This window comes from Capricornis sumatraensis, chromosome X (assembly GCF_032405125.1).
Source record: "Capricornis sumatraensis isolate serow.1 chromosome X, serow.2, whole genome shotgun sequence".
Classification (NCBI taxonomy): Eukaryota; Metazoa; Chordata; class Mammalia; order Artiodactyla; family Bovidae; genus Capricornis; species Capricornis sumatraensis.
In genome coordinates, this window is record NC_091092.1 from 81,357,595 (window position 1) to 81,385,512 (window position 27,918).

Consider the following 27,918-nt stretch of genomic DNA (forward strand, 5'->3'; position numbering starts at 1 on the left):
AAAACCTTTCAGCCTCTCACCATGGAGCATGACATTAGCGGAGAAGGCAATGGCAACCCACTCCAGTACTCTTGCCTGGAAAATCCCATGGACGAAGGAGCCTGGTAGGCTGCAGTCCATGGGGTCGCTAAGAGTTGGGCATGACTGAGCGACTTTACTTTCACTTTTCACTTTAATGCATTGGAGAAGGAAATGGCAACCCACTCCAGTGTTCTTGCCTGGAGAATCCCAGGGACGGGGGAGCCTGGTGGGCTGCTGTCTATGTGGTCGCACAGATTTGGACACGACTGAAGCGACTTAGCAGCAGCAGCAGCAGCAGCAGCATGACATTAGCTATAGGCATGTCATATGTAGCCTTTATTATGTTGAGGTAAGTTCCCTGTGTACCTAATTTTTTGATAGTTTTAATGACAAAACACAGTTTTTTCAAATGCTTTTTCCACATCTATTGAGATGATCATATGATTTTTATTTTTCATTCTATTAATGTGACATATCACACTTATTGATATGCTTATGTTAAACTCTCTTGGCATCCCAGAGGTGAATCCTACTTGAACATGGTATATGATCCATTTAATGTGCTGCTGAATTCTGCTTACTAGTATACTTTTGAGAATTTTTGCATCTATGTACATCAAGGATATTTGCCTGCAATTTTCTGAGAGTTCTTTTATATCTAACTCATTTTATCCTCACAGTCACCCTTAGGAGTAGCTAGAATTACTTTCATTTCATAGATAAGCATAGATTGAGGGAGTAGTAATGGATATACTTTCTAAAGGAAAATGGTACAATAATCCTGAGAATTGAGTTTAGTTCCCCACAGTACTCATTGATCTAGAGAAATTTCTCTCAATTTAGCCCTTTCATGCCTCAATTTACTTGCCCATAAAACAAAGATATTACTAATTGTTACTTCAGAGTCATTATAAATATGGAATAAAACAATTAGTTTCTAACAATTTTTGTAAAATACTGTGTCATTTTTCCTGTGTTAACAGCACTGTGGTTGAATAGAAAGCACATATGAATTACTAACTCTGTGACCTTTGGCAAGTTACTCAAATTCTCTGAGACCCAGGTTTGTTACCTAGAAATAATATTTCCTGTCTCATAGAGTTACTTCATGTTTGTGTTGAATGTGTTAGTCATCCAGTCATGTCCAACTCTTTGCAACTTCTTGAAACCATAGCTTTTTAGGTTCCTCTGTCCATGGGATTTTTCAAACTAGAACAGTTGAGTTGGTTGCCATTTCCTTCTCCAGGGGATCTTCCCAATCCAAGGATTGAACTCGGTCTCCTGTATTGTAGGTGAATTCTTTAGCATTTGAACCGTCAGGGAAGCTTTGTGATTAAATAAGATAATACATGCATAACTCTAAGCACCAACAAAAGCCTTTTTAAAATGTTAGTTTTGCTCCTTCTAGAATGTAAGGCAGATATTCAACCCTGGCTACATATTAGAATAATCTAGGGAGCAATACTTCATCTTTCCTCATAACACTTATACCCAGATCCATCTGCTAAGTTTCAAAAAGCCTAGTTGGTGTGAAATAATACCACAGTAGAAGTAGAAGTGAACACCCAGAGGTTGAGCCAGGAAATAAAGCTTAATTACCTGACAGTGTGTTCTTATATTGAAACAAAAAATGATTGAACAAAAGAAAATGACAGCAACAATAAAACTCTATTCTTGTAGTACAAAGAACCATAAACCCCAGTTGGCCTCTTTTTCTTTCTGTGTTTTTTTTTTTTAAACTTTAAATTTAAAAAAAGATTATTAATATTTGTCTCTTTCTTATTATATTTAACTATCAGCTCCTTGACCCAGTTCTATCAGAATTTGAATAGGCCCAAAACAAAAACAATATAAATAGTAACAGAGTCTGTCCACAGTAACAGAGAGGACTCAGATGGTCTTATTTCTTTTTTTAGTTTATTTATAAAATTAATTTATTTTAATTGGAGGCTAATTACTTTACAATATTGTATTGGTTTTTGCCATACTTTGACATGAATCAGCCATGGGTGTATATGTGTTCCCCACTCAGATGGTTTTATATAGCTCTTCATGCAACATCCATTAACAGCCATCCTCATCACACACCTCTAGTGATAATAGTGGTAACAAACTTTTCTAGGTGTGCCCAGGACTATCACAGTTATAAAACTTAGCAACCCACATCTGTGGAAAACCTCCAGTGCCACTTTGACCAGGACTCTTAACCCACCCTAACTGACAGGGCCACATTCTCTTCTGAGGCAGGCCATTTCTCACTTTCAGCATGACTCCACTGAAAACCCATTCCTTCATATTAAACCTAAAACCATCTTCCTGCATTCTGCTTTTATTTCTCCTTGGGTTCCTAAAGAGCTCTTTTAGGACTGTAGATCCAAAAGGCATGTGGTATATTAGAAAGAACAATAGATGTGGTAAGAGATGTGGTAAAAATCAGAGACATTACTTTGACAAAAAAGTAGTCAAAGCTATGGTTTTTCCAGTAGTCATGTATGGATGTGAGAGTTGGACTATAAAGAAATGTGAGACCTGAAGAATTGATGCTTTTGAACTGTGGTGTGGGAGAAGACTCTTGAGAATCCCTTGGCCTGCAAGGAGATCCAACCAGTCCATCCTCAAGGAAATCAGTCCTGAATATTCATTGGAAGGACTGATGCTGAAGTTGCAACTCCAGTACTTTGGCCACCTGATGCAAAGAACTGACTCATCAGAAAAAGACCCTGATGTTGGGTAAGACTGAAGGCAGGAGGAGGAGGGGATGACAGGATGAGATGGTTGGATGGCATCACTGACTCTATGGACATGAGTTTGAGTAAGCTGCAAAAGTTGGTTATGGACAGGGAAGCCTGGTGTGCTGCAGTCCATGGGGTCGCAAAGAGTTGGACATGACTGAACTACTGCACTGAACTGAAGAGATGAAGAGGATTCTAAGTGAGGGGACAGGATAGAGAAATAGAAGATAAAAACCCAGATTAGTTTAGGACATCAGACAATGGCATTTCTTTCTTTGGGGACTTAAGTTGCTGCACACTCCTAAGGAAGTCACAGTTGTAAATATAGAAAATTAAATCTCAAATTGAGCATAAAGAAGAATAACAATCAGAAAGAATAAATCGGAAAAATGAAAATATTCACTGATCTCCTGTATCTAAATACTTTATGTTACAAAAGGAATCAGAGAGATATTTTTGTTATTCTGGTACTTTTTGAGGGAAGATCAGTTTGGCTACAGAGGAAATGTAATTATTTAATATTGGAACATTTAAAGGGAAATTGTAATTTCCTAAAAGGTAATTGTGTCAAGCCCTTTGATTCAGAGTTTAATCCTCACAATGAATTTATTAGATACATGTAATTATCCCTAATTTGAATGGAAGAAAACTAAGACTCAGAGAGGCTAAGTAACTTGTTCAAGGGCACACAGAAAATAAATGGTAGAACTAGGTTTCAAATTCAGATCCATCTTGCTGCAGAGCTAAGTTCTTGCCACTTTCACAATGCCTGCACTACACCTTCAGGTAGAGGTAACCAAAAAAAAGGCTTATTAAATACTATTTAAACAGATGATCGAACAGAGTTGGGAGGAGCTGCTACTATCAGGAGCTAGGCTTTTAAAATGACTAAGGCTTCATTATTCATGAAGTAAAACTTCAAAATTAAACCATACTAACTGTGGAAAATTCTGAAAGAATGTGAATACCAGACTACCTGACCTGCCTCTTGAGAAATCTGTATGCAGGACAGGAAGCAACAGTTAGAACTGGACATGGAACAACAGACTGGTTCCCAATAGGAAAAGGAGTACGTCAAGGCTGTATATTGTCACCCTTCTTATTTAACTTATATGCAGAGTACATCATGAGAAACGCTGGACTGGAAGAAACACAAGCTGGAATCAAGATTGCCGGGAGAAATATCAATAACCTCAGATATGCAGATGACACCACCCTTATGGCAGAAAGTGAAGAGGAGCTAAAAAGCCTCTTGATGAAAGTGAAAGAGGAGAGTGAAAAAGTTGGCTTAAAGCTCAACATTCAGAAAACTAAGATCATGGCATCTGGTCCCATCACTTCATGGGAAATAGATGGGGAAACAGTGGAAACAGTGTCAGACTTTATTTTTTTGGTCTCCAAAATCACTGCAGATGGTGATTGCAGCCATGAGATTAAAAGACGCTTACTCCTTGTAAGGAAAGTTATGACCAACCTAGATAGCATATTCAAAAGCAGAGATATTACTTTGCCGACTAAGGTCCATCTAGTCAAGGCTATGGTTTTTCCTGTGGTCATGTATGGATGTGAGAGTTGGACTGTGAAGAAGGCTGAGCACTGAAGAATTGATGCTTTTGAACTGTGATGTTGAAGAAGACTCTTGAGCGTCCCTTGGACTGCAAGGAGATCCAACCAGTTCATTCTGAAGGAGATCTGCCCTGGGATTTCTTTGGAAGGACTGATGCTAAAGCTGAAACTCCAGTACTTTGGGCACCTCATGTGAAGAGTTGACTCATTGGAAAAGACTCTGATGCTGGGAGGGATTGGTGGCAGGAGGAGAAAGGGACGACTGAGGATGAGATGGCTGGATGGCATCACTGACTTTATGGACATGAATTTTAGTGAACTCCAGGAGTTGGTGATGGACAGGGAGGCCTGGTGTGCTGCGATTCATGGAGTCGCAGAGTCGGACACGACTGAGTGACTGAACTGAACTGAACTGAAGGATGCCTATAAATGAGCTTTGGCTAAATGATTATTTTATAAATCAAGATATTATTTACACAGAAATGTACCATTTAAAAGTGTGCAGTGCAATGGCTTTTAATATTTGAAGAAAGTTGTACAAACATCACTGTCATAGAATTCCAAATTATTTTCATCACTGCTAAAAGAAACCACAAACCGTTAGTATCAATCCCCATTGCCACCTTCCCCCTACATTCAATGAACCACTGATCTGCTTCCTGTCTCTATAAAGTTGCCTAGTCTGGACATTTCATTTAAACAATAATATAATATGTGGCTTTTTCTGACTGACTTCTTTGACCAAGCATGTTTTCAAGATTATTTCATGTTATTCTGAGTGTCAATCCTGTGTTTCTTTTTACTGCTTCAAATTGTTCCTTTGTATACCTGTGTCACAACTGTGTCACCATTCAGCAATTGATGAATACTTTCATTCTTTCTATTATTGGCTATTATGAACAGTGTTCAAACTACTTAGCAATTGTGTTCATTTCACATGCTTATGCTCAAAATCCTTCAAGCTAAGCTTCAACAGTACATGAAATCAAAAATTCCAGATATACAAGTTGGATTTAGAAAAGGCAGAGGATCCAGAGATTAACTGCCAACATCCGTTTGATCAGAGGAAGCAAGGGCATTCCAGAAAAACATCTTCTGCTTTAGTGACTACGCTAAAGCCTTTGACTGTGTGGATCATAGTTCAGTTCAGTTCATTTGCTCAGTCATGTCTGACTCTTGGAAACCCATGGACTGCAGCATGCCAGGCTTCCCTGTCCATCACCAGCTCCCGGAGCTTACTCAAACTCATGTCCATCAAGTCGGTGATGGTATCCAACCATCTCATCCTCTGTTGTCCCCTTCTTCTCCTGCCTTCAATCTTTCCCAGTATCAGGGCCTTTTCCAATGAGTCAGTTCTTCACATCAGATGGCTGAAATATTGGAGTTTCAGCTTCAGCATTAGTCCTTCCAATGAATAATCAGGATTGATTTCATTTAGGATTGACTGGTAGGATCTCCTTGCAGTCCAAGGGACTCTCAAGAGTCTTCTCCAACACCACAGTTCAAAAACATCAATTCTTCAGGGCTCAGCTTTCTTTATAGTCCAACTCTCACATCCATAGATGACTACTGGAAAAACCATAGCTTTGACTAGATGGACCTTTGTCAGCAAAGTAATGTGTCTGCTTTTTAATATGCTGTCTAGGTGGGTCATGGATTTTCTTCCAAGGAGCAAGCACCTTTTAATTTCATGGCTGCAATCACCATCTGCAGTGATTTTTGAGCCCAAGAAAATAAAGTCTGTCACTGTTTCCATTGTTTCCCCATCTATTTGCCATGAAGTGATGGGACCTGATACCATGGTCTTTTAGAATGTTGAGTTTTAAGCTAACTGTTTCACTCTCCTCTTTCACTTTCATTAAGAGGATCTTCAGTTCCTCTTCAATTTCTGCAGTAAGGGTGGTGTCATCTGTGTATCTGAGGTTACTGACGTTTCTTCCGGCAATCTTGATTCCAGCTTGTGCTTCATTAAGCCTGGCATTTCACATGATATACTCTGCATAGACGATAAATAAGCAGGCTGACAATATACAGCCTTAATGTGCTCCTTTCCCAATTTGGAAATAGTCTGTTGTTCCATGGCCAGTTCCAACTGTTGCTTCTTGACCTGCATACAGATTTCTCAGGAGGTTGGTATGGTGGCCTGATATTCCCATCTCTTAAAGAATTTTGCACAGTTTGTTGTGATCTACATAGTCAAAGGATTTGGCATAATCAATAAAGCAGAAGTAGATGTTTTTCTGTAATTCTTTTGCTTTTTCTATGATCCAACGGATGGTGGCAATTTGATCTCTTGTTCCTCTAAATCCATTGGACATCTGGAAGTTCATTGTTCACATTCTGTTGAAGCCTGGCTTGGAGAATTTTGAGCATTACTTTGCTAGTGTGTGAGATGAGTGCAATTGTGTGGTAGTTTGAACATTCTTTGGCATTGCCATTCTTTGGGATTGGAATGAAAACTGACCATTTTCAGCTCTGTCGTCACTGTTGAGTTTTCCAAATTTGCTAGCATATTGAGTGCAGCACTTTACCAGCATCATCTTTTAGGATTTGAAGTAGCTCAACTGGCAGTCCATCACCTCCGGTAGCTTTGTTCATAGTGATGCTTCCTAAGGCCCACTTGACTTCGTATTTCAGGATGTCTTGCTCTAGGTGAGTGATCACACCATCATGGTTATCTGGGTCATGAATATCTTTTTTGTATAGTTCTGTGTATTCTTGTCACATCTTAATATTTCCTGCTTCTGTTAGGTCCATACCATTTCTGTCCTTTACTGTGCCCATCTTTGCATGAATGTTCCCTTGGTATCTCTAATTTTCTTGAAGAGATCTTTAGTCTTTCTCATTCTGTTGTTTTCCTCTACTTTCTTTGCACTGATCATAGAAGAAAGCTTTCTTATCTTTCCTTGTTATTCTTTGAAACTCTGCATTCAAATGGATATATCTTTCCTTTTCTCCTTTGCCTTTAGCTTTTATTTTCTCAGCTATTTTGAGGTCCTCTCAGACAACCATTTTGCCTTTTTGCATTTGTCTTTCTTGGCAATCGTCTTGATCACTGCCTCTTGTACAATGTCACAAACCTCTGTCCATAGTTCTTCAGGCACTCTGTCTATCAGATCTTGAATCTATTGAATTTAATAGAATCCCTTGAATTTATTTGTCTCTTCCAGTGTAATAATAAAGGATTTGGTTTAGGGCATACCTGAATGGTGTAGTGGTTTTCCCTCCTTTCTTCAATTTAAGGCTGAATTTTGCAATAAGGAGTTCATGATCTGAGCCATAGTCAGCTCCTGATCTTGTTTTGCTGAGTGTATAGAGCTTCTTCGTTTGGCCGCAAAGAATGCAATCAATCTGATTTCAGTATTGACCATCTGGTTATGTCCATGTGTATGTAGAGTCTTCTCTTGTGTTATTGGAAGAGGTTGTTTGCTGTGACCAGTGTGTTCTCTTGGCAAGACTCTGTTAGCCTTTGCCCTGCTTCATTTTGTACTGGTCCATTTTGTGGGTCACCAGAAACTGGAAAATTCTTAAAGAGATGGAAATACTAACCAATTTACCTGCCTCTTGAGAAACTTGCATGCAGGTCAAGAATCAATGGTTAGAAGCAGACAAGGAACAGCAGACTGGTTCCTAATTAGGAAAGGAGTATGTCAAGGCTGTGTCTTGTCACCCTGCTTATTTAACTTTTATGCAGAATCCATCATGCAAAACGTTAGGCTGCATGAATCACAAGCTGGTTTCAAGATTGCAGAGAATCATATCAATAACTTCAGATATGCTGATGATACCACCCTAACGATAGAAAATGAAGAGGAACTTAAAAGCCTCTTGATGATAGTGAAAGAGGAGAGTGTAAAAGCTGGCTTAAACTGAGCGTTTAAAATCTAAGATCATGGCCTCTGGTCCCATCACTTCATGGCAAATAGATGGGGAAAAAATGGAAACTGTGGTAGATTTTATTTTCCTGGGCTCCAAAATCCCTGTGGACAGTGACTGAAACCATGAAATTAAAAGACATTTGCTTCTCGGAAAAAAAAAAAAGGTATGACAAACCTAAACGACATATTAAAAAGTAGCAACATCACTTTGTTGACAAAGGTCTGTATAGTCAAAGCTTTCTTTTCTCCAGTAATTGTGTAAGGATGTTAGATTTGGACCATAAAGAAGGCTGAGTGCTTAAGAATTGATGCTTTCAATCTGTGATACTGATGAAGACTCTTGAGAGTTCCTTGGACAGCAAGGACATCAAACCAGTCAATCCTAAAGGAAATCAACCCTGAATATTCATCGGTATGAATGAAGCTGAAGCTCTAGCCTTTTGGCCACCTGATTAAAAGGGCAATCTCATTGAAAAGACCCTGATGATGGTCAAAATTGAAGAGAAAAGGAAAAGAGGGCCAGGATGAGGTGGTTGTATAGCATTATCGACTCAATGGACATGAGTTAGAGCAAACTCCGGGAGTGAGTAAAGGCCAGGGAAGCTTGATGTGCTGCAGTCCATGGGGTTGCAAAGAGTCGGACATACTGAATTGACTGAGCAACAAACAGCAGTGAATAAAACAGTCAACAATATTTGTACAGAAATGTTTGTCTGGATATGTTTTCAGTTCTTTTGTGAATATACAAGGCATGGAATTGCTGAATCATATGATAACTATATGTTTAACTTTTATTTATTTTTTTAGCACTTGTCAAAGTCACTTTAAACTTACAGAATGTTATATGTCAATTATATATCAAAACTGCAGGGAAAAGCTGAGGTAGGAACATTCCCCCAAGAAAAGAGAAGGAAAAAGGAAATCAATATTGAATTGAATAGGTACTGAACTTTTCTTCTTTTGTCCTTAGATTTGACACCTGTAGTGGTGCCATTGGGTTGTGGCACTGGTTCCTGTAGTGATGCCATTGCATTGTGGCACTGGTTTCTATCTCCTTTCCCTTAGACCTCTGCCCACTTGCCCGTCAAGTACCATAATTAATTTGGTTTATCTTTTATTCTGTCCTTTCAGCTGAATCCTTCAAAGAATTTGCTGAATTGCTCAACGAAGTAGAAAACGAGAGGATGATGATGGTAGGTCATTAACACTTGGCGTGGAGCCAGGATCATGGCTGACTTTGGACATTTTTTCTGTCCTCATTAGTTGGATGGAGTGTTGCTTTTTTGTTTGAATTTCTGTCTCATTACAACCTGGGTACTATAAAGACTGGAATTTGATTTGGTTATTCTATCTCAAGTTCCCATTCTGAGAGTTTAAAGGGAAATCACTCTATTCATTTCAGTGAGATAATACTTGAGAGGACATTAAATTTGGCTGTTGAACATATTGACAAAAATTGTGGTCTTTAGTGTTCTTAAACAAATTATCTATTTGTGTTTATCTGCTTTTAGGAATAATGAGTTTATATTTATATGTTTACATTTAAATGTGATAGTTTTATTTATATCTATGTGATAACTTTTTCTTACATTTAAAATCTAATTCATTTTAATATTAATAGACTTTGATATTTAGAGCAGTTTTAGTTTTGCAGAAAAATTGAGTGAAAATACAGAGATTTCATATACAGATGCCCTTTGAACCTGTGTTTGAGCTCTGTGAGTCCACTTATATGTGGGTACTTTTCAGTGAATACTACAGTACTACATGATCTGACTTTGGTTGAATTTATGGGTACAGAACCTCTGATGCTGGAGGACTGAGTGTAAAGCTATATGCAGAGTTTTGACTGCACAGGGTTGGGGCTTATGCCCTTAACACTTGCACTGTTCAAAGGTAAACTGTACTCCCTTTCTCCTTGCCACCACTCCCCATATAGTTTCCCTTATTATTAATATCATGCATGTGTGGTTTCCCTTATTATTAACAACTTGCATTTGTTCCAACTAATGAACCTATATCAACACAATATTATTAGCTAAAGTCCATAGTTACTTTAGGGTTCAATTTCTGTGTTGAATATTTTATCACTTTTGACAAATATTTAATGGCATATATACAACATCAAAGTCTCACCATAGAGAATATTTTCACTGCCCTAAAAATCTCCTGTGATTGCCTCTACCTTTTCTGATACCCAAACCCCTGACAAACACTTATCTTTTTACTGTGTTTTGCCTCTTCTAGAATGTCATATAATTGGAGTTGTATAATATGGCTTTTTCAGATTGGCTCCTTCGACTTAGCAACATGCATTTAAAGTTCCTCTATGTCTTTTCGTGGCTTCATAACTCATTTCTTTTGGTCAGTGAATAATATGTATGCATATATTATAGTATATATTCCATTATATGGATGTGCCATGATTTCTTCATTGTTTCACCTTATGAAGAATATATTGGTTACTCCCAAGTTTTGGCAATTATGAAAAAACTTCCATACACATCTGTGTACAGATTTTTATGTGGATATAAATTTTCAGCTCTTTTCAGTAAATTCTAAGGGATACAATTTCTAGATTGTGTGATGAGTAGGTCTAGATTTGTAAAAAACTGCCCAACTGTTTTCCAAAGTGGCTGTACCATTTTGCAATCTCACCAGCCATGAATGACAGTTCTTGTTGCTGCACATCATTGCAAGCTTTTGATTTTGGCTGTGATTTGGATTTCACCCACTCTAATATGTATTTTCGTTATTGTTTAGTTTCTAAGTCATGTTCAGCTCTTTGTGACTCCATGGACTGCAGCGTGCCAGACTTCCCTGTATTTTACTATCTCCTGGAGTTTGCCCAGACTCATGTCCATTGAGTTGATGATGCTAACTATCTCGTCATCTGTTGCCTCCTTCTTCTCCTGCCTTCAGAATTTCCCAGCATTAAGTTCTTTTCCAATGAGTTGGCTCTTTGCATCACATGGCCAAAGCAGTGGAGCTTGAACTTTAGCCTCAGTCTTTCCAGTGAATATTCAGGGCTGATTTCCTTTATGATTAACTGCAAGGTTTGATCTCCTTGCAGCCCAAAGGACTCTGAAGAGTCTTCTCCAGGACTAGAATTCGAAGGTATCAATTCTTCAGCACTCATCCTTTATGGTCCAACTGTCACATCAGTACATTACTACTGGAAAAACCATAGCTTTGGCTATACAGATTTCTGTTGGCAAAATGAAGTTGCTGATTTTTAGTATGCTGTCTAGGTTTATCATAGCTTTCTTTCCAAGGACCAAGTGTCTTTTAATTTCATGGCTGCAATCACCACCCACAGTTATTTTGGAGCCAAAGAAAATAAAATCTGTCACTGCTTCTACTTTTCTCTCTTCTATTTGCCAGCAAATAATGGGACCAGATGCCATGATCTTAGTGTTTTGAATGTTGAGTTTTAAGCCAGCTTTTCACTCTCCTCTTTTACCCTCATCAAGAATCTCTTTTATTCCTCTTCAGTTTTTGCCATTGGTGGTATCATCTGCATATTTGAGGTCTTTGACATTTCTCCCAGCAATCTTGATTCTAATTTGTGTTTTATCCAGTCTAGCATTTCACATGAGGTACTCTGCATACATGTTAAATAAGCAGGGTGACAGTATATAGCCTTGAGATACTCTTTCCCCAATGTTGAACCAGTCCATTTTTCTATGTCTGGTTCTAATTGTTGCTTCTTGACCTGCATACCAGTTTCTCATGAGACAGGTTAGGTGGTCTTGTATTCCCATCTCTTTAAGAATTTTCCATGGTTTGTTGTTGTCCACACAGTCAAATACATTTGTGTAGTCAATGAAGCAGTAGTAGGTATTCTTCTGGACTTCCCTTGCTTTCTTTATGATCCAGCAAATGTTGGCAATTCATTCTGTGGTTCCTCTGCCTTTTGTTAATCCAGTTTGTACATCTGGAAGTTCTCAGTTCACATACTGCTGAAGCTTAGCTTGAAGGATTTTGATCATTACCTAGCTAACGTGTGAAATGAGTGTAATTGTACAGTAGTTTGAACATTCTTTAGCATTACCCTTCTTTGCAGTTGGAATGAAAATTGACCTTTTCCAGTAGTCCTGTGGCCACTGGTAGGTTTTCCAAATTTGCTGACATATTGATTGCTGCACTTTAATAGCATCATTGTTCAGGATTTGAGATAGCTCAGCTGTGATTCCATTGCTTTCACTAGGATTGTTCTTAGTAATGCTTCCTGAGGCCACTTGATTTGACACTCCAAGATGTGTGGCTCTGAGTGAGTGACCACACCATCGTGGTTATCTGGGTCATTAAGACCTGTTTTGTATAGTTCTTCTGTGTATTCTTATCACCTCTTCTTAATGTCTTCTGCTTCTGTTAGGTACTTATCGTTTCTGTCGTTTATCATGCCCATCCTTATATGAAATGTTCCTTTGTGTATAATGGTAAATGTTTGCTGTTGTAATTTTCTTTTTCCTGATGACATTTGATTTGGAACATATTTCCATATGCTTATTTGCTATCTATACATCATCTTTCATGAGGGACGTGTTCATGTCTTTTGCCTACTTCTTGAAAGTGAAAGTCTCTCAGTAGTGTTCAACTCTTTGTCTTAATTTCTTTTTCCTATTGTTAAGTTTTAAGATTTCTTTGTATATTTCAGATGCCAGTCCTTTATCAGAAATGTTCTTTGCATAAAATATTTCAGTCTGTGACTTATCTTTTCATTTTTTAAGAAAGTCTTTTGCAGAGCAGAAGTTTTGAATTTGAATAAAGTCCATTTTATCAGGTCTTTCATCAATCATGCTTTTGGGGTTGTATCTAAAAAGGCATTACCAAACAAGTCATCTATATGGTTTCATATGTTACTTTGTAAGGCTTCCCTAAGGCTCAATGGGTAGAGTGTCTGCCTGTAATACAGGAAATACATGAGATGTATGTTCAGTCCCTGGGTTGGGAAATTCCCCTGGAGGAGGAAATGGTAACCCAAGCCAATATTCTTGCCTGAAAAATTCCCCATGTTGAGGAGCCTCATGGGCTACAATCCAAAGGGTCACAGAGAATTGGACACACTTATGCACTGGCATAAGATCTTGTAGGAGTTTTATAATTATGTTATACATTTAGGTCTATGACCCTTTTGAACTAATTATTTTTTTGTTTTTTTTCTTTTTTAAAAAATTTATTTATTTTTATTTATTTTTTTTTCTTTACCTTGAGACATTTCTTTAATAAGCATTTACCTTTTGATGTTCCAGCTATCTGGTCTTTAGTGCAAAGCCCCTCTCTATGTATCCTAGCTTCTCCCTGACCTCCTCAGAGCAGTCCCTCAGGCTTAAGTTCTCAGAAAACCCACCAAATAAAACATAATTCTCACCTTTTAAGCTGTGAACTTTTTTCAGTTGACACAACAAAGCATTTTTGAAAAGATAAACCAACTGTGAAATCTCAACTCCCCTACATTAATCAAAGGATTTAGAGCCAAGCTAATAGAAACACTTAAAAATTTGTATGTTGTATTGTTAAGGGTTTGTGGGCACTGCTTTTAAAAAATCTAATAAAAATTCTTCCCTACAAATATTAAATTATTTGTACAGATTTCTGATATCAGGACCTAGCATACAAAAGGGTCTATATTGTTCCAAATGTCAAAATTTGAGGATGGCATAAATCATAGTGGACATTTCATTTAAACCAAAATACAATACTTATACTAATTCTGAAAAGTCCTCTGATGGAGAGGTAATGCATTCATGAGAACTAGATTAACTATCTTGCATTCTTAAAATAGTAACTTATTGTCACAGAGCCCCTGTTTAAGTTTCCTGTATGGCTCAGGAAACTTAAACAGGGGCTCTGTGACAATCTAGAAGGGTGGGATCAGGAGGGAGATGGGAGGGACATCCATGAGGGAGGGGATGTGGGTATACTTATGGCTGATTCTTGTTGATGTTTAACAGAAAATAAAATTATATAAAGCAATGACCCTTCAATTAAAAATTATTTCTAGATTGTCACAGAGCCCCTGTTTAAGTTTCCTGAGCCATACAGCAAATTCCCATTGGCTATCTATTTTGCATATGGTATTGTAAGTTTCCATGTTACTCTCTCTATGAATCTCACCCTCTCCCTCCTCCCCTCCCCTCATGTCCATAAGTCAGTTCTCTATGTCTGTTTCTCCGTTGCTGCCCTGAAAATAAATTCATCAGTACCATCTTTCTAGATTCCATATATATGCCTTAGTATATGATATCTATATTTCTCTTTCTGACTTACTTCACTCTGCTTAATAGGCTCTAGGTATGTCCACATTATTAGAACTGACTCAAATGCATTCCTTTTTATGGCTGAGTAATAGTCCATTGTATATATATACCACAGCTTCTTTATCCTTTCATCTGTCAATGGATATCTAGGTTGCTTCTATGTTCTAGCTATTGTAAATAGTAGTGCAGTAAACACTGGGATACATGTGTCTTCTTCAGTTTTGGTTTCCTCAGGTTATATGCCTAATAATGGGATTGCTGGGTCATGTGGTGGTTTTATTCCTGGTTTTTAAAGGAATCTCCATACTGTCTTCCATAGTGGCTGTATCAATCTACATTTCTCCACACCCTCTCCAGCATTTATTGTTTATAGACTTTTTGATGATGGCTATTCTGACTGGTGTGAGGTGGTATCTCATTGTTTTGATTTGCATTTCTCTAATAATGAGTGATGTTGAGCATCTTTTCACATCTTAATTAGCTATCTGTATGTCTTCTTTGGAGAAATGTCTCTTTAGGTCTTTTCCTCACTTTTTGATTGGGCTGTTTGTTTTTCTGGTATTGAGTTATATGAGTGGATAGTATATTTTCAAAATTAATTCTTTATCAGTTGTTTCCTTTGCTATTATTTTCTCCCATTTTGAAGGGTTGTCTTTTCACCTTGTTTTCAGCTTCCTTTTCTATACTAAAGCTTTTAAGTTTAATTAGGTCCCACTTGTTTACCTTTATTTTTATTTCTGTTACTCTAGGAGGTGGGTCATAGAGGATCTTGCTTTTAGCATGTTTTCAAGTATTCTGCCTGTATTTTCCTCTAAGAGTTTTATAGTTTCTGGTCTTATATTTAGGTTTTTAATCCATTTTGAGTTTATTTTTGTGTATGGCATTCAAAAGTGTTCTAATTTCATTGTTTTACATGTAGCTGTCCAGTTTTCCCAGCACCACTTATTGAAGAGGCTATCTTTGCCCGATTGTATAGTCTTGCCTCCTTTGTCAAAATAAGATACCCATTGGTGCATGGGTTATCTCTGGGCTATCTATCTTGTTCTACTGTTACATATTTCTGCTTTTGTGCCATTGCCATACTGTCTTGATGACTGTAGCTTTGTAGTATAGTCTGAAGTCAGAAAAGTTGATTGCTCCAGCTCCATTCCGCTTTCTCAAAACTGCTTTGGGTATTTGGGCTTTTTTGTGTTTCTGTATGAATTGTGAACTTTTTTGTTCAAGTTCTGTGAAAAATGCCATTGGTAATTTGATAGGAAACACATTGAATTTGTAAATTGAATTTGGTAGTATAGTCATTTTCACAGTGTAGATATTCTTACCCAGGAACATGGAATATCTCTCCATCTGTTTATGTCATCTTTGATTTCATTCATCAGTATCTTATAATTTTTGATATACAGTTCTTTTGTCTCCTTAGGTAGGTTTATTCTTAGATATTTTATTCTTTTTGTTGCAATGGTGAATGGGATTGATTCCTTAATTTCTCTCTCTGATTTTTCATTGTTACTGTATAGGAATGCAGGCCATTTCTGTGTATTGACCCTGTATCCCACGACTTTGCTACATTCACTGATTAGCTCTAGTAATTTTCTGATGGTTTCTTTTGGCTTTTCTATGTATAGTATCATGTCATCTGCAAACAGTGAGAGCTTTGCCTCTTCTTTTTGATCCGGATTCCTTTTATTTCTATTTCTTCTCTAATTGCCATAGCTAGGCAAAATTATGTTGAATAATAGTGATGAGAGTGGACACCCTTGTCTTGTTTCTTATCTTAGAGGGAATGCTTTCAGTTTTTCATCACTGAGAACGTTTGCTGTGGGCTTATCATATGTGATCTTTACTATGTTGAGGTAGGTTTTTTCTTTGCCCATTTTTGGATGCATTTTAATCATAAATTGGTGCTGAATTTTGTCAAAGACTTTTTATGCATCTATTGAGATTATCATATGGTTTTTATCTTTTAGTTTTTTAATATAGTGGATCACATTGATTGATTTGTGTATATTGAAGAATCCTTACATCCCTGGAATAAATCCAACTTGGTCATGGTGTATGAGCTTTTTAATGTGTTGTTTAATTCTGCTTGCTAGAATTTTGTTGAGGAGTGAATCTATGTTCATCAGTGATATTGGCCTGAAGTGTTCTTTTTTTGTGTGTTGCCTTTGCCTGATTTTGTTATCATAGTGATTTTGGACTTGTAGAATGAGTTTGAATGTGTTCCTTCCTCTGCAACTTTTTGGAATAGTTTCAGAAAAATAGGCATTAGTGCTTCTTTAAATGTATGATAGAATTCTCCTGTGAAGCCATCTGCCCCTGGGTTTTTGTTTCCTGGGAGAGTTTTGATCACAGTTTTGATTTCAGTATTTGTAATTGCCTTGTTCATAATTTGTATTTCTTTCTGATTCAGTCTTGAGAGGTTGAACTGTTCTGATTATCTGTCCATTTCCTGTAGGTTGTCCATTTTATTAGCATATAATTGCTCATAATATTCTCTTATGATCCTTTGTATTTCTGTGTTGTCTGTTGTGAACTTTCCTTTTCATTTCTGTTTTTTAATTTGATTTTTCTCCCTAATTTTCTTGATGAGTCTGGCTAGTAAATTGTCAATTTTGTTTATCTTCTCAAAGAACCAGCTTTTAGTTTTATTAATCTTTACTTGATTCCTTCATTTCTTTGTCATTTATTTCTGCTCTAATCTTTATTATTTCTTTCCTTTTGATTAATTTGGGGTTTCTTGTTCTTCTTTTTCCAGCAGCTTTTGATGTAGAATTAGGTTGTCTATTCAATGTTTTTCTTGTTTCCTAAGGCAGGATTATATTACTATAAACTTCCCTCTTAGAACTGATTTTGCTGAACCCCATAATTTTTGGCTCATCATGTTTTCGTTTTCATTTGTGCTAGGAATCTTTTTATTTCCATTCTTATTTCTTCAGTAACATCTTCGTTATTTAGTAATATATTGTTTAATCACCCTGAGTTTCTAGTCTCAGCATTGTGGTCAGAGAAGATACTTGATGCAATTTCAATTTTCATAAATTTACTGAGGCTTGATTTGTGGCCCAAGATATGGTCTATCCTGAAAAATGTGCCATATGCACTTGAGAAGAAAGTATATCCTACATTTGGATGTAAAATCCTGAAGATATCAATTTGGTCCATTGTGTTTCCTTATTGATTCTGTTTTGATGATCTGTCCATGGGTATAAGTGAGGTGTTTAAGTCCCCTACCATCACTGTGTTGCTGTCAATTTCCCCTCTTATGCTTGCCAGTGTTTCCCTTCTGTATTGAGGTGCTCCTGTGTTGGGCGCATACATCTTTACAATTGTTATGTCTTCTTGGATTGATCCCTTTATCATTATATCCTTGATCATTATGTCTTTCTTTGCCTCCTGTAATAAGTCTGTCTTGTCTGAATTAAGGATTTCCACTCCAGCTTTCTTTTGGTTTCCATTCTCGTGGAATATCTTTTTTCATGCTTTTATTTTCTTCCTTTTACTTTAGGTCTGAAGTGGGTCTCTTGTAGACAACATATATATGAGTCTTGTTTCTATATCCATTCAGCCATTCTGTATTTTTTGATTTGTGCATTGCATGTTCCTATTGGCATTTTCTTAATTGTTTTGGGTTTGTTTTTGTAGGTCTTTCCTTTCTCTTGTGTTTGCTGGTTATGTAAGTCCCTTTAGTATTTGTTATAAGGCTGGTTTGGTGGTGCTAAACTCTCTGAACTTTGGCTTGTCTGTGAAGCTTTTGGTTTCTCCATCAATTCTGAATGAGATCTTTGCCAGGTATAGTAATCTTGGTTGTAGATTTTTTTTTTCTTTCAGTACTTTAAATATATCCTGCCATACCCATCTTGCCTACAGAGTTTCTGCTAAACGATCTGCTGTTTATCATGTGGGTTTTCCCTTGTATGTTGCTTTTCCCTTGCTGCTTTTAGTATTCTTTCTTTGTGTTCAATCTCTGTTAGCTTGATTGATATGTGTCTCAATGTGTTTCTCCTTGGGTTTATCCTCTAAGGGACTCTCTGTGATTCTTGGACTTGATTGACTATTTCCTTTCCCATGTTGGGGAAGTTTTCAACTATAATTTCTTCAAAAATATTTCTCAGTGCCTTTCTTTCTTTCCTTCTTACTCTGGGACACCTATATTTCGAATATTGGTGCATTTATTGTTGTCCCAAATGTCTCTGAGAATATCCTCAATTCTTTTCATTCTTTTTCCGTTATTCTGCTCTTCAGCAGTTATTTCCACCATTTTGTCCTCCAGCTCACTTATCCATTCTTCTGCCTCAGTTATTCTGCTATTGTTTCCTTCTAGAATATTTTAACTTCAGTAATTGTGTTATTCATTATCTGTTTGTTTATTCTTTATTTTTTTCTACATCCTTGGTGATTATATTAACTGTGTTGTTCCTTGCATTTTCTCCATTCTATTTTCAAGTCTTTGGAACATCTTTACTGTCATTGTTCTGAATTCCCTTCCAAGTAGATTGCCTATTTCCTCTTCATTTATTTTTTCTTGTGAGTTTCTACCTTATTCTTTCATTTGTTCTCTATTCCTCTGTCTTTCCATGCTTTTTTCTAACTTGCTCCGTTTGAAGTCTCCTTTTCACAGGTTTTATAATTGTATTCCTTCTTCCTTTTGGTTTTTGCCCTTGGAGAGAAAGGTTGGTTGAGTGGTTTGCATTGACTTTTTGTTAGGGGTGACTTGTGCCTGTGTTCTAGTTAGAGGAGATCAAGCAGATCAAGCAGGTAATTACAGAAATAATGGGACACATACATACTTCCACACTCACAGTTATAACCAAAATATTCTAAAGAAAAGAGTACAGGTGACTGACTTAGTAAACAAGGGAAACCAAAGTTGATAATGACCAATTGAAAGCAGAGCTCACTAATGTTCAGTATTTAAAGCTGAGCCTGGGCAGAGTGCTATCTGGGGAATATAGCAAAGATAGCACAACAATTTAAATTACATGATGAAAAAAGAAAGAGTGAGGGAAGGAAAAAAGGGAGAAGAGAAAGAGCAAAGAAAGAGGAGAAGGGAGAGAAAAGAGAAAAGGAAGGGCATGAAAGAGAGGGTAAATAACAGAGAAAAAATAGCAAAGCAAAGATAAATAGAGACATATGACAAAGGTTTATATATATTCAGGAATAGCTACAGCTGATAAAGAAGTTTAAGAAAGCAGTCAAATATATAAAAAACAAAATCACAAAAATCACAAAAAATGGTGAAAAAAATCTTAAAAGAATTTTTTTAACAAGAAAAAAAGAGGAAAACTATACAGCACTGCAAAAGGGTAATGTGAACATGGAAGTATGTAGGGGGAATAAACAGTGATTCATAAGGAAAAAAAAAAGTTCTCAAGATGGTAGTTCTTTTTGTTTGTGGAGTCTGCCCCCGTGGATGGGGTTGGATTAATGTCCTGTGATGTTTTCCTGGTTGTCGGAGCTTGTGCCTGTGTTCTTCTGGTTGATGGAGCTGAATCTCGTCTCTCTGAAGGGCAGTGCAGTGTACGTTGGTCGGTTTGGGGGGTGTCTGTTGGTTCAGTATACCTTTGGACAATCCTTCTGGCTTTGTCAGTGTTAGACACATCTATTTCCACAGCCATTTCAAAGTGGCCCTCTCAGGATAATTTTACTGTCACCAGCCCCCTACTTGTCCCTGGAATCTTCTCTGATGCTTCTGTTTCCTGGTCTTGCCTTGGATTGCAGACCAAAGCTTGCCAAGTCGGGCCCTGTATGGATCTTTCTCTGCTCCCTGACCCTTCCCTTTGTATCACGGAGACGTGTATGGGCTTCCCTCAGTCCCCTGAGGTTGCCCTATATGTCACAGGGCTTGTGTGCATTTGCTTGCTTAGTTTACTGGACCCACCCTCTATGTTGCAGGTATTGTGTGCACTTGTCTCAGGCCCACTCTCTGCGTGGAGTGGGTGAGGTGGGGACCTGTGTGCACTTGTCCCGTCTCACTGGGCCTGCCCTCTATGTCGCAGGGCTTGTGTGTTCTTTTGGATCCCCAGGTCTGCTCTCTATGCTGTGAGGTTTGTGTGTGTTACAGAGGTTTGTATGCCACGCCTTTCTTGGCACCCTGGGCCCACCCTCTGTACCACAGGGCTTCTGTGGGCTTGTTTCAGTTCCCTGAGCCCAGTGTCTGGTTGGGACCACAGTCTGTGAGCTGTCTATGGGCTGAGAAGTGCAGCCTTCTCTGTTCTCCGACCTCTAAGTCTCTGCTTTGTCCAGCCTTCTGAGATTGTGCAGATACCCCTCCCCACAATGAGGTTGCCTCCCAGCTCATGGCAACTGCCCCTGTTTCCAAATTCCCTCCCTCCCTCTCTCAGTGCACAAGCTCCCGTCCAGATGTTCTGTGCCTTTTCCCTTTTTATATCTCCATCTTCTCTCCTACCTCATTCCAGGGAGCTTAGCCTGCCCCCTGGAGGCCTGTATGTCTCCATTTTCTCTCCTACCTCATTCCAGGGAGCTTAGCCTGCCCCCTGGAGGCCTGGGGTCTTCTGCTGTCACCTACAGGTTGCTTTGTAGGAGTTGTTCCATATCTTATTGAGTTTTTGATGTATTTGTGGGGAGGCTGACCATCTCCCTATCTTACTCCTCTGCCATCTTTTTTCTGGCCTTTTTCCCCTTTTGAGCTAATTCTTGAGAAACTGTAAAGATTGTCTCCATATTTTTTTTTAAATGTGGATATCTGGTTGTTTCATCACTATTTCTGAAAAGAGTGTCCTTTTTCCATTGAATTACTTTAGCTTCTTTGGCAAAGATCAATAGATTATTTTTGTGTGAATCTATATCTGGGCTCTGTTCTCTTCCACTGATCTATTTGTCTATTTCTTCACCAATATTATACATTTTTTTGCAAAGTTAAAAAATATTGAAATATAGTTAATTTAAATATTGTGTCAGATATATGTTGCTTTTGTTTAGTCACTTAGTCATGTCTGAATCTTTTGCGATCCCATGGACTGTAGCCTGTCAAGCTCCTTTGTCCGTGGGATTTCCCAGGCACGAATCCTGGAGTGTATTGTTATTTCCTTCTCCAGGGGATCTTCCTGAATCAGGGACTGAACCCATGTCTTCTGTATTGCAGGTGGATTCTCTATTTCCAAGCCACTGGGCAAACCCATAATTCAGATACATATACATTAAAATTATTTTCCATTATCAGATATTACACGATGTTGAATATAGTTCCCTGTGCTATACAGTAAATCCTCATTGCGTATCTATTTTAGGTATAGTAGCTTGTTTGTGTTAATCCTATCCCCTTGGTAACTGTAAATTTACTTTTTATGTCTGTGAGTGTGTTTCTGTTTTGTATATAGATTCACTTGTATTATTTTTTAGCTTCCACATGTAAATGATATTATATGATACTTGTCTGACTTACTTCACTTAGTATGGTTATCTTTAGGTCCATCCCTGTTGCTGCAAATGGCAATATTTCATTGTATGAATCTATGCTTATATATACATATATGTGTATATTTTTATATATACATATATATAATATATATGCATATATATAGTGTATATATACATATATATATAGTGTATATACATACCACATGTGTATCGGCTTCCCTGGTGGCTCAGACAGTAAAGAATCTGACTGCAATGTGGGAGCCCTGAGTTCGATCCTGAGTTGGGAAGAACCCTTGGAGGAGGGCATAGCAACCCACTTCACTCTTCTTGCTTGGAAAATCCCCATGGACAGAGGAGCCTGATGGGCTACAGTCCATGGGCTTGCGAAGAGTCAGACATGATTTAGCGACTAAGCACAGAATGAATATATATATATATATATATATATACAATATGTGTAAGAGGTGATATATATATCACATCTTCTTAAGCCAAACATTTGTTGATGGGCACTTGGTTGTTTCTGTGTCTTGGTTGTTGTAATAGTGCTGCTATGTACATTGGGGTGCATGTATCTTTTGGAATTAAATTCTCATTTTTTTGGATATATCCACAGGATTGTGATTGCTAGATCATATGGTAGCTCTATTTTTAGTTTTTTAAGGAACCTCCATACTGTTTTCCATAGTGGATGCACCACTTTATATTCCCACAAACTGTGTAAGGGTTCCCTTTTCTCTGTATACTCTCTAGTATTTATTATTTGTAGAATTTTTAATGATGACCATTCTGACCAGTGTGAGGTGATGTTGTTCACTTGCCCCCTTGTGTCTGACTCTTTGTGACCCCCATGGACTGCAGCACACCAAGTCCCCCGGTCCCTCACCATCTCCCAAAATCTGCCCAAGTTCATGTCCATTACATTGGTGATGTCATCCTGCCATCTCATCCTCTCATGCCCCTTTCTCCTTCTACCCTCAATCTTTCCCAGCATCAGGGTCTTTTCCAATGAGTCAACTGTTCACATCAGATGACCAAATTACTGGAATTTCAGCTTCAACATCAGTCCTTCTAAATGAGTATTCAGGGTTGATTTCCCTTAAGATTAACTAGTTTGATCTCTTTGCTGTCCAAGGAACTCTCAAGAGTCTTCTCCAGCACCACAGTTGAAAGTGAAAGTGACTCAGAGTGTCTGACTCTTTGCGACCCTGTGAACTGTAGCCCACCAGGCTCCTCAGTCCATGGGATTCTCCAGGCAAGAATACTGGCATGGGTTGCCATTTCCTTCTCCAGGGGATCTTCCTGACCCAGGGATCGAACCCAGGTCTCCCACATTGCAGGCAGACGCTTTAACCTCTGAGCCACCAGGGAAGCACTACAGTTAGAAGGCATCAATTCTTCAGTGCTCTGCGGTCTTTATGGCCCACCTCTCACAACCGTACATGACCATTGGGAAGGCCATAGCCTTGACTATATGGACCTTTGTCAACAAAATAATGTCTCTGCTTTTCAACACACTGTCTAGGTTTGCCATTGTTTTCCTGCCAAGAAGCAAACGTCTTCTGATTTCATGGCTACAGTCACCATCTGCAGTGATTTTAGAGCCCCCAAAGAAAAAATCTGTCATTGTTTCTACTTTTTGCCCTTCTATTTACCATGAAGTAATGGAGCTGGATGCCATGATCTTAGTTTTTTTTTTTTTAATATTTAGTTTTAAGCCAGCTCTTTCACTCTCCTCCTTCACCCCCATCAAGAGATTTTTTAGTTCCTCTTTGCTTTCTGCCATTAGAATGGTATCATCCAGATATCTGAGGTTGCTGATCTTTCTCCCACCTATCTTGATTCCAGCTTACAACTTATCCAGCTTGGCATTTCTCATGATGTGCTCAGCATATGGATTAAACAATCAGGGTGACAGCAGACAGCCCTGTTGTACTTCTTTCTCAATCTTGAACCAACCAGTTATTCCATACAGAGTTCTAACTTTTGCTTCTTGACTTGCATATAGGTTTCTCAGGAGACAGGTAAAATGGTCTGGTATTCCCATCTCTTTAAGAGCTTTCCATAGTTTATTATGATCCACACAGTCAAAGGCTTTTGTGTAGTCGATGAAACAGAGGTAGATGTTTTTCTGGCATTCCCTAGCTTTCTCTATGATCCTGCGAATGTGTGAGGTGATACCTCGTGGTTTTGATTTGCATTTCTCTACTTATTTAGTGATATTTAGTACCTTTTCATGTGACTGTTGACCATATATAGTTCTTTGGAAAAATGTCTATTTAGATCTTTTGTCTAGTTTTTAATTTTTAAATATTAAATTGTGTGAGCTGTTTGTATATTTTGGCTATTAACTCCTTGTTATTCACATTGTTTGCAAATAATTTCTTCTATTCTGTAGGTTGTTTTTTCAGTTTGATGATTTCTTTGCCATACAGGAGCTTTTAAGTTTCATTACGTCTCATGTTTATTCTTGTTTTTATTTATTTTGTTTTCAGAGACTGAGCTAAGAAAACATTGCTGATTTATGTCAGAGAATGCTTTGCCTATGTTCTCTTCTAGAATTTTTATGGTATCAGGTCTTATATTTCGATCTTTCTTCCATTTGAGTTCATTTTTATATAGAGTGTGAGGGGCATTCTAATTTCATTGATTCACATGTAACTGTCCAGCTTTTCCAACACCACTTATTGAAGAGACTATATTTTATCCACTGTATATTCTTCTTGCATCCTTTCTTATAGTTTAATTTACTATGTGTCTGTAGATTTACTTCAGGGCTCTCTATTCTTTTCTTGTTGTTGTTGTTCAGTGGCTAAGTTGTATCTGACTCTTTGTGACCCACATGAACTGCAGCATGCCAGACTTCCCTGTCCTTCAGTATGTCCTGGACTTTGCTGAATCTCATGTCCATTGAGTCAGTGATGCCATCCAACATCTCATCCTCTGTCACCCCCTTCTCCTCCTGCCTTCAGTCTTTCCCAACATTAAGGTCTTTTACAATGAGTTGGCTGTTTGCATCAGGTGTCCAAAGTATTGAAGCTTCAGCTTCAGCATCAGTCCTTCCAATGAATTGATATTCCTTTCTATTGATCTGCATTTGTGCCAATACCATGCTGTTTGGATAACTGTAGGTTTGTAATGTTGTCTTAAGTCTGGGTGAGTTATGTCTCTAGCTTTGTTCTTTTTCCTCAGGATTGTTTTGGAAATTCTGAAACTTTTGTCTATTATATGTTCTAGCTCTGTGAAAAATGTTATGGACCAACACCACACTATCTTGATTTAATGTAACTTTGTAAATAAATTGTGAAGTAGGGTAGGAACTTTAGAACCTATTTATCAATATCCACAAAATAAATTGCTGGGATTTGGGTATTATGTTGAATCTATAGATTAAGTTGGGACAAACTAACATCTTAAAAATATTGTCTTACTATTCATGAGCATCAATTATCTCTTCATTATTTATACCTTCTTTGATTTCTTTCATTAGAGTTTTATAGTTCCCTCCTATTAGATTTACTTTTTTGGATATATTTTTTTGTGAACTATTTTAACAGTTGAAAAAAACAAAAAAATAAAAAACTCTAGACCCATACCAGCAGTGCCACCTGGAAAAATTGGTAGAAATGCATGTCTTTAGCCACACTCCAAAGTTGTTTGAGACTTAAATATGGAAGTACCTATGTTGTTCAATATTTATTTTTATTAGGAGTATGTGGTTGAATTGGAAGCAATGTAAAGGACCACAAAATGGTCTATCTTCCCTTTCTGTCATTAGATGACTTTCTATTGGCAGCTCAGTTTTGTTAAACCCATTTATTCTGATAGCAAGAGCTCTTTAATCTTCCTGCTTCAACAGGAAGTAATCACTCTTCCTGCTTCAACAGGAAGTAATCACTCTTCCTTTTCAACAGTGTGATTTCTCAGAATACTGCTACCATTTTATCTCAGCTCCTGGAGAGTTAGGATTGAAAGCAGGGCCTTTAAGCAGGGAAATAATTGCTGTGCCAATAACTTGGTTGTTGACTTCACACTAATCACTTTATTTCTTCTAGTCTCCCTTTTTTTATATGTAGAGTGAGAAAATACTTCCCACCTCCCAAGTTTGTTGTATATACATCAAATGATAAAATGAATATGGAAGTGTTGCATAAATAGAAAAAACACCGATCATATAAATGTTTCTAGTTATCTTTTGTTACCTAAAAGATTAGGCTTGTGGAAATGTGACTTTGGGAATTTTCTTCATTTAAGAAATTTGCTTTTGAAAAGATACTTAAGAGTTCAATATGGGTAGTCTTCCAGGAGCCTATTAGATGCCCCACTAGTTTAATGTTTTCTTCTATCACAAGAGTTTTTGGACTGCTACAAATTTGATCTCAAAGACATTCACCCCCATTTCATTCAGATGCCACTAGAAATGTCATCTGTACAGCTCTTAAGCTCTATTTGTTTCTTGACCTCTTTTATTGATCCCAAAGCTCTAAAATATGCACCTTTTGAGATGTTTTCCTCACCATTCTTCTGGCTGTTTTCCACAGGACTAGCTAATTTTCTTCTGTCTTTAATTATAGTGTGCTCACTCAATTCTTCAATCATATATTGAGTGTTGGCTTCCCATTTCCTATTTAATTCCAGGAATGCTGCTGTGAAGGTAGGGCTAAATGAAGGCCTTTTACAACATGCCAGGAATTTATTGCTTGACTGCATCTCTTTCATCTCCTGGAAGTGTAGTAAAAGTACTTGTGTACCTCAGTATGGTAGCTGTTAAAGAGCTTTTTATCATTTCTCTAAGAGGAGGCCAAAAAAAGCTTTAGTAGAAGAAGGAGGAAGATCACAATCCTAGCATGTGACAACTGCAAATATTTAGTCATTCTCATAAACAAGTTTTAACATGTGGAAGAAACTATGGGGAAAACAAACAAAGAGAAGGCTTTATTTCTTAACAAGTACAGTGGAGGAGGTAGTAGTACCTCTGAAAGTGTCCTTTAAAAATCTCAATAACAAACTTTCTCTATAATTAAAGATAGGAGGCTTGGCTAGGTGCCATTCTGACTCTGAAGGGAACTCTATTGGCAACAGTAAGGTCTGTTTTTGAGGACTGCCAAAAATGAACTTAAACAGTGTACTTTCAATGCCTTCTTTTTGTAATATGTTAACCATCAAAGACTCATTTACTAATGATCTATTGCTACATAACACCCTATTCTAAAACTTATCAAGTTAAACTAAAACTATTTAATTTTATTTCATGTTTTTTTTTTGGGGGGTCGGGAATTCAGGCAGGGATCACCTGGGAGATTCTTCTGCTCTATGTGGTGGCATTCACTTGGGATATGGGGTGGTATGGAAGATAAAACATAGCTTCATTTACATATCTGACTCCTTAGTGAGATGACTGGAAGCCTGAACTCAGCTGAACTACTGACAAGAATGTCTACATTTGACCCCTCTAGCTTGGTAGTGGCAGGATATTTCAACTTCTTATACTGTGGCTCAGTTCTTATGAGGACTGTTCCAAGGCAAGCAAGTGGAAGTTACTGGCTTTTTATGACCTAGCCTGAGATGTCATGTAGTATCACTTCTGCTGTATTTTGTTGGTTCAGAACAGGAACAAACTCACTTGAATTCAAGGTAGAGGGAATAGAGGCCTTTCTTCTCAGTTGGAGGAGCATCATAGAATTGGTGGCCATGCTTTAAAACTTCCACTGTAGTAAAGAAAAAAAATTACTCCCTGTATGTGATCTATGACACCAAAGATTAGTTTATTTCCAGGTGGGTACACAAAGTTGATAGCACATAATTCACAATCCATGGAAAAGTAGCATGTATTAGGCAAGAGAGACAGGCTGGTACTTTTAGTAAGAATATTATTGTTTTCAATTGAAGATAGTCATGGAGCTTTGATTGGATGAGAGTTTGCCCATTTATTTGAACCTTAAATCATACCTGGTTGCAAAATAAGAGGTCCTGCTTGTAGGACATGAATGCAATATGTATTAATGCTTCAACTTGCCTTGCTCTTTGTTGATAGTTTAAAAATTGCTTCTTAGTTTGGAAAATAAGGGGTTCCCTGATAGC

The 27,918-nt window shown here is 37.7% G+C and overlaps 1 protein-coding gene across 1 annotated transcript in view; it reads left to right on the top strand.

Annotated features, from left to right (window-relative positions):
* OPHN1 (oligophrenin 1) overlaps positions 1–27,918 on the top strand; it is a 594,204-nt gene that overhangs the window by 201,225 nt on the left and 365,061 nt on the right. Inside the window, exon 4 of the mRNA XM_068962396.1 lies at positions 9,329–9,390. Within this exon, the coding sequence (XP_068818497.1) occupies positions 9,329–9,390 (62 nt within the window). The remainder of the gene's footprint in view (positions 1–9,328; positions 9,391–27,918) is intronic.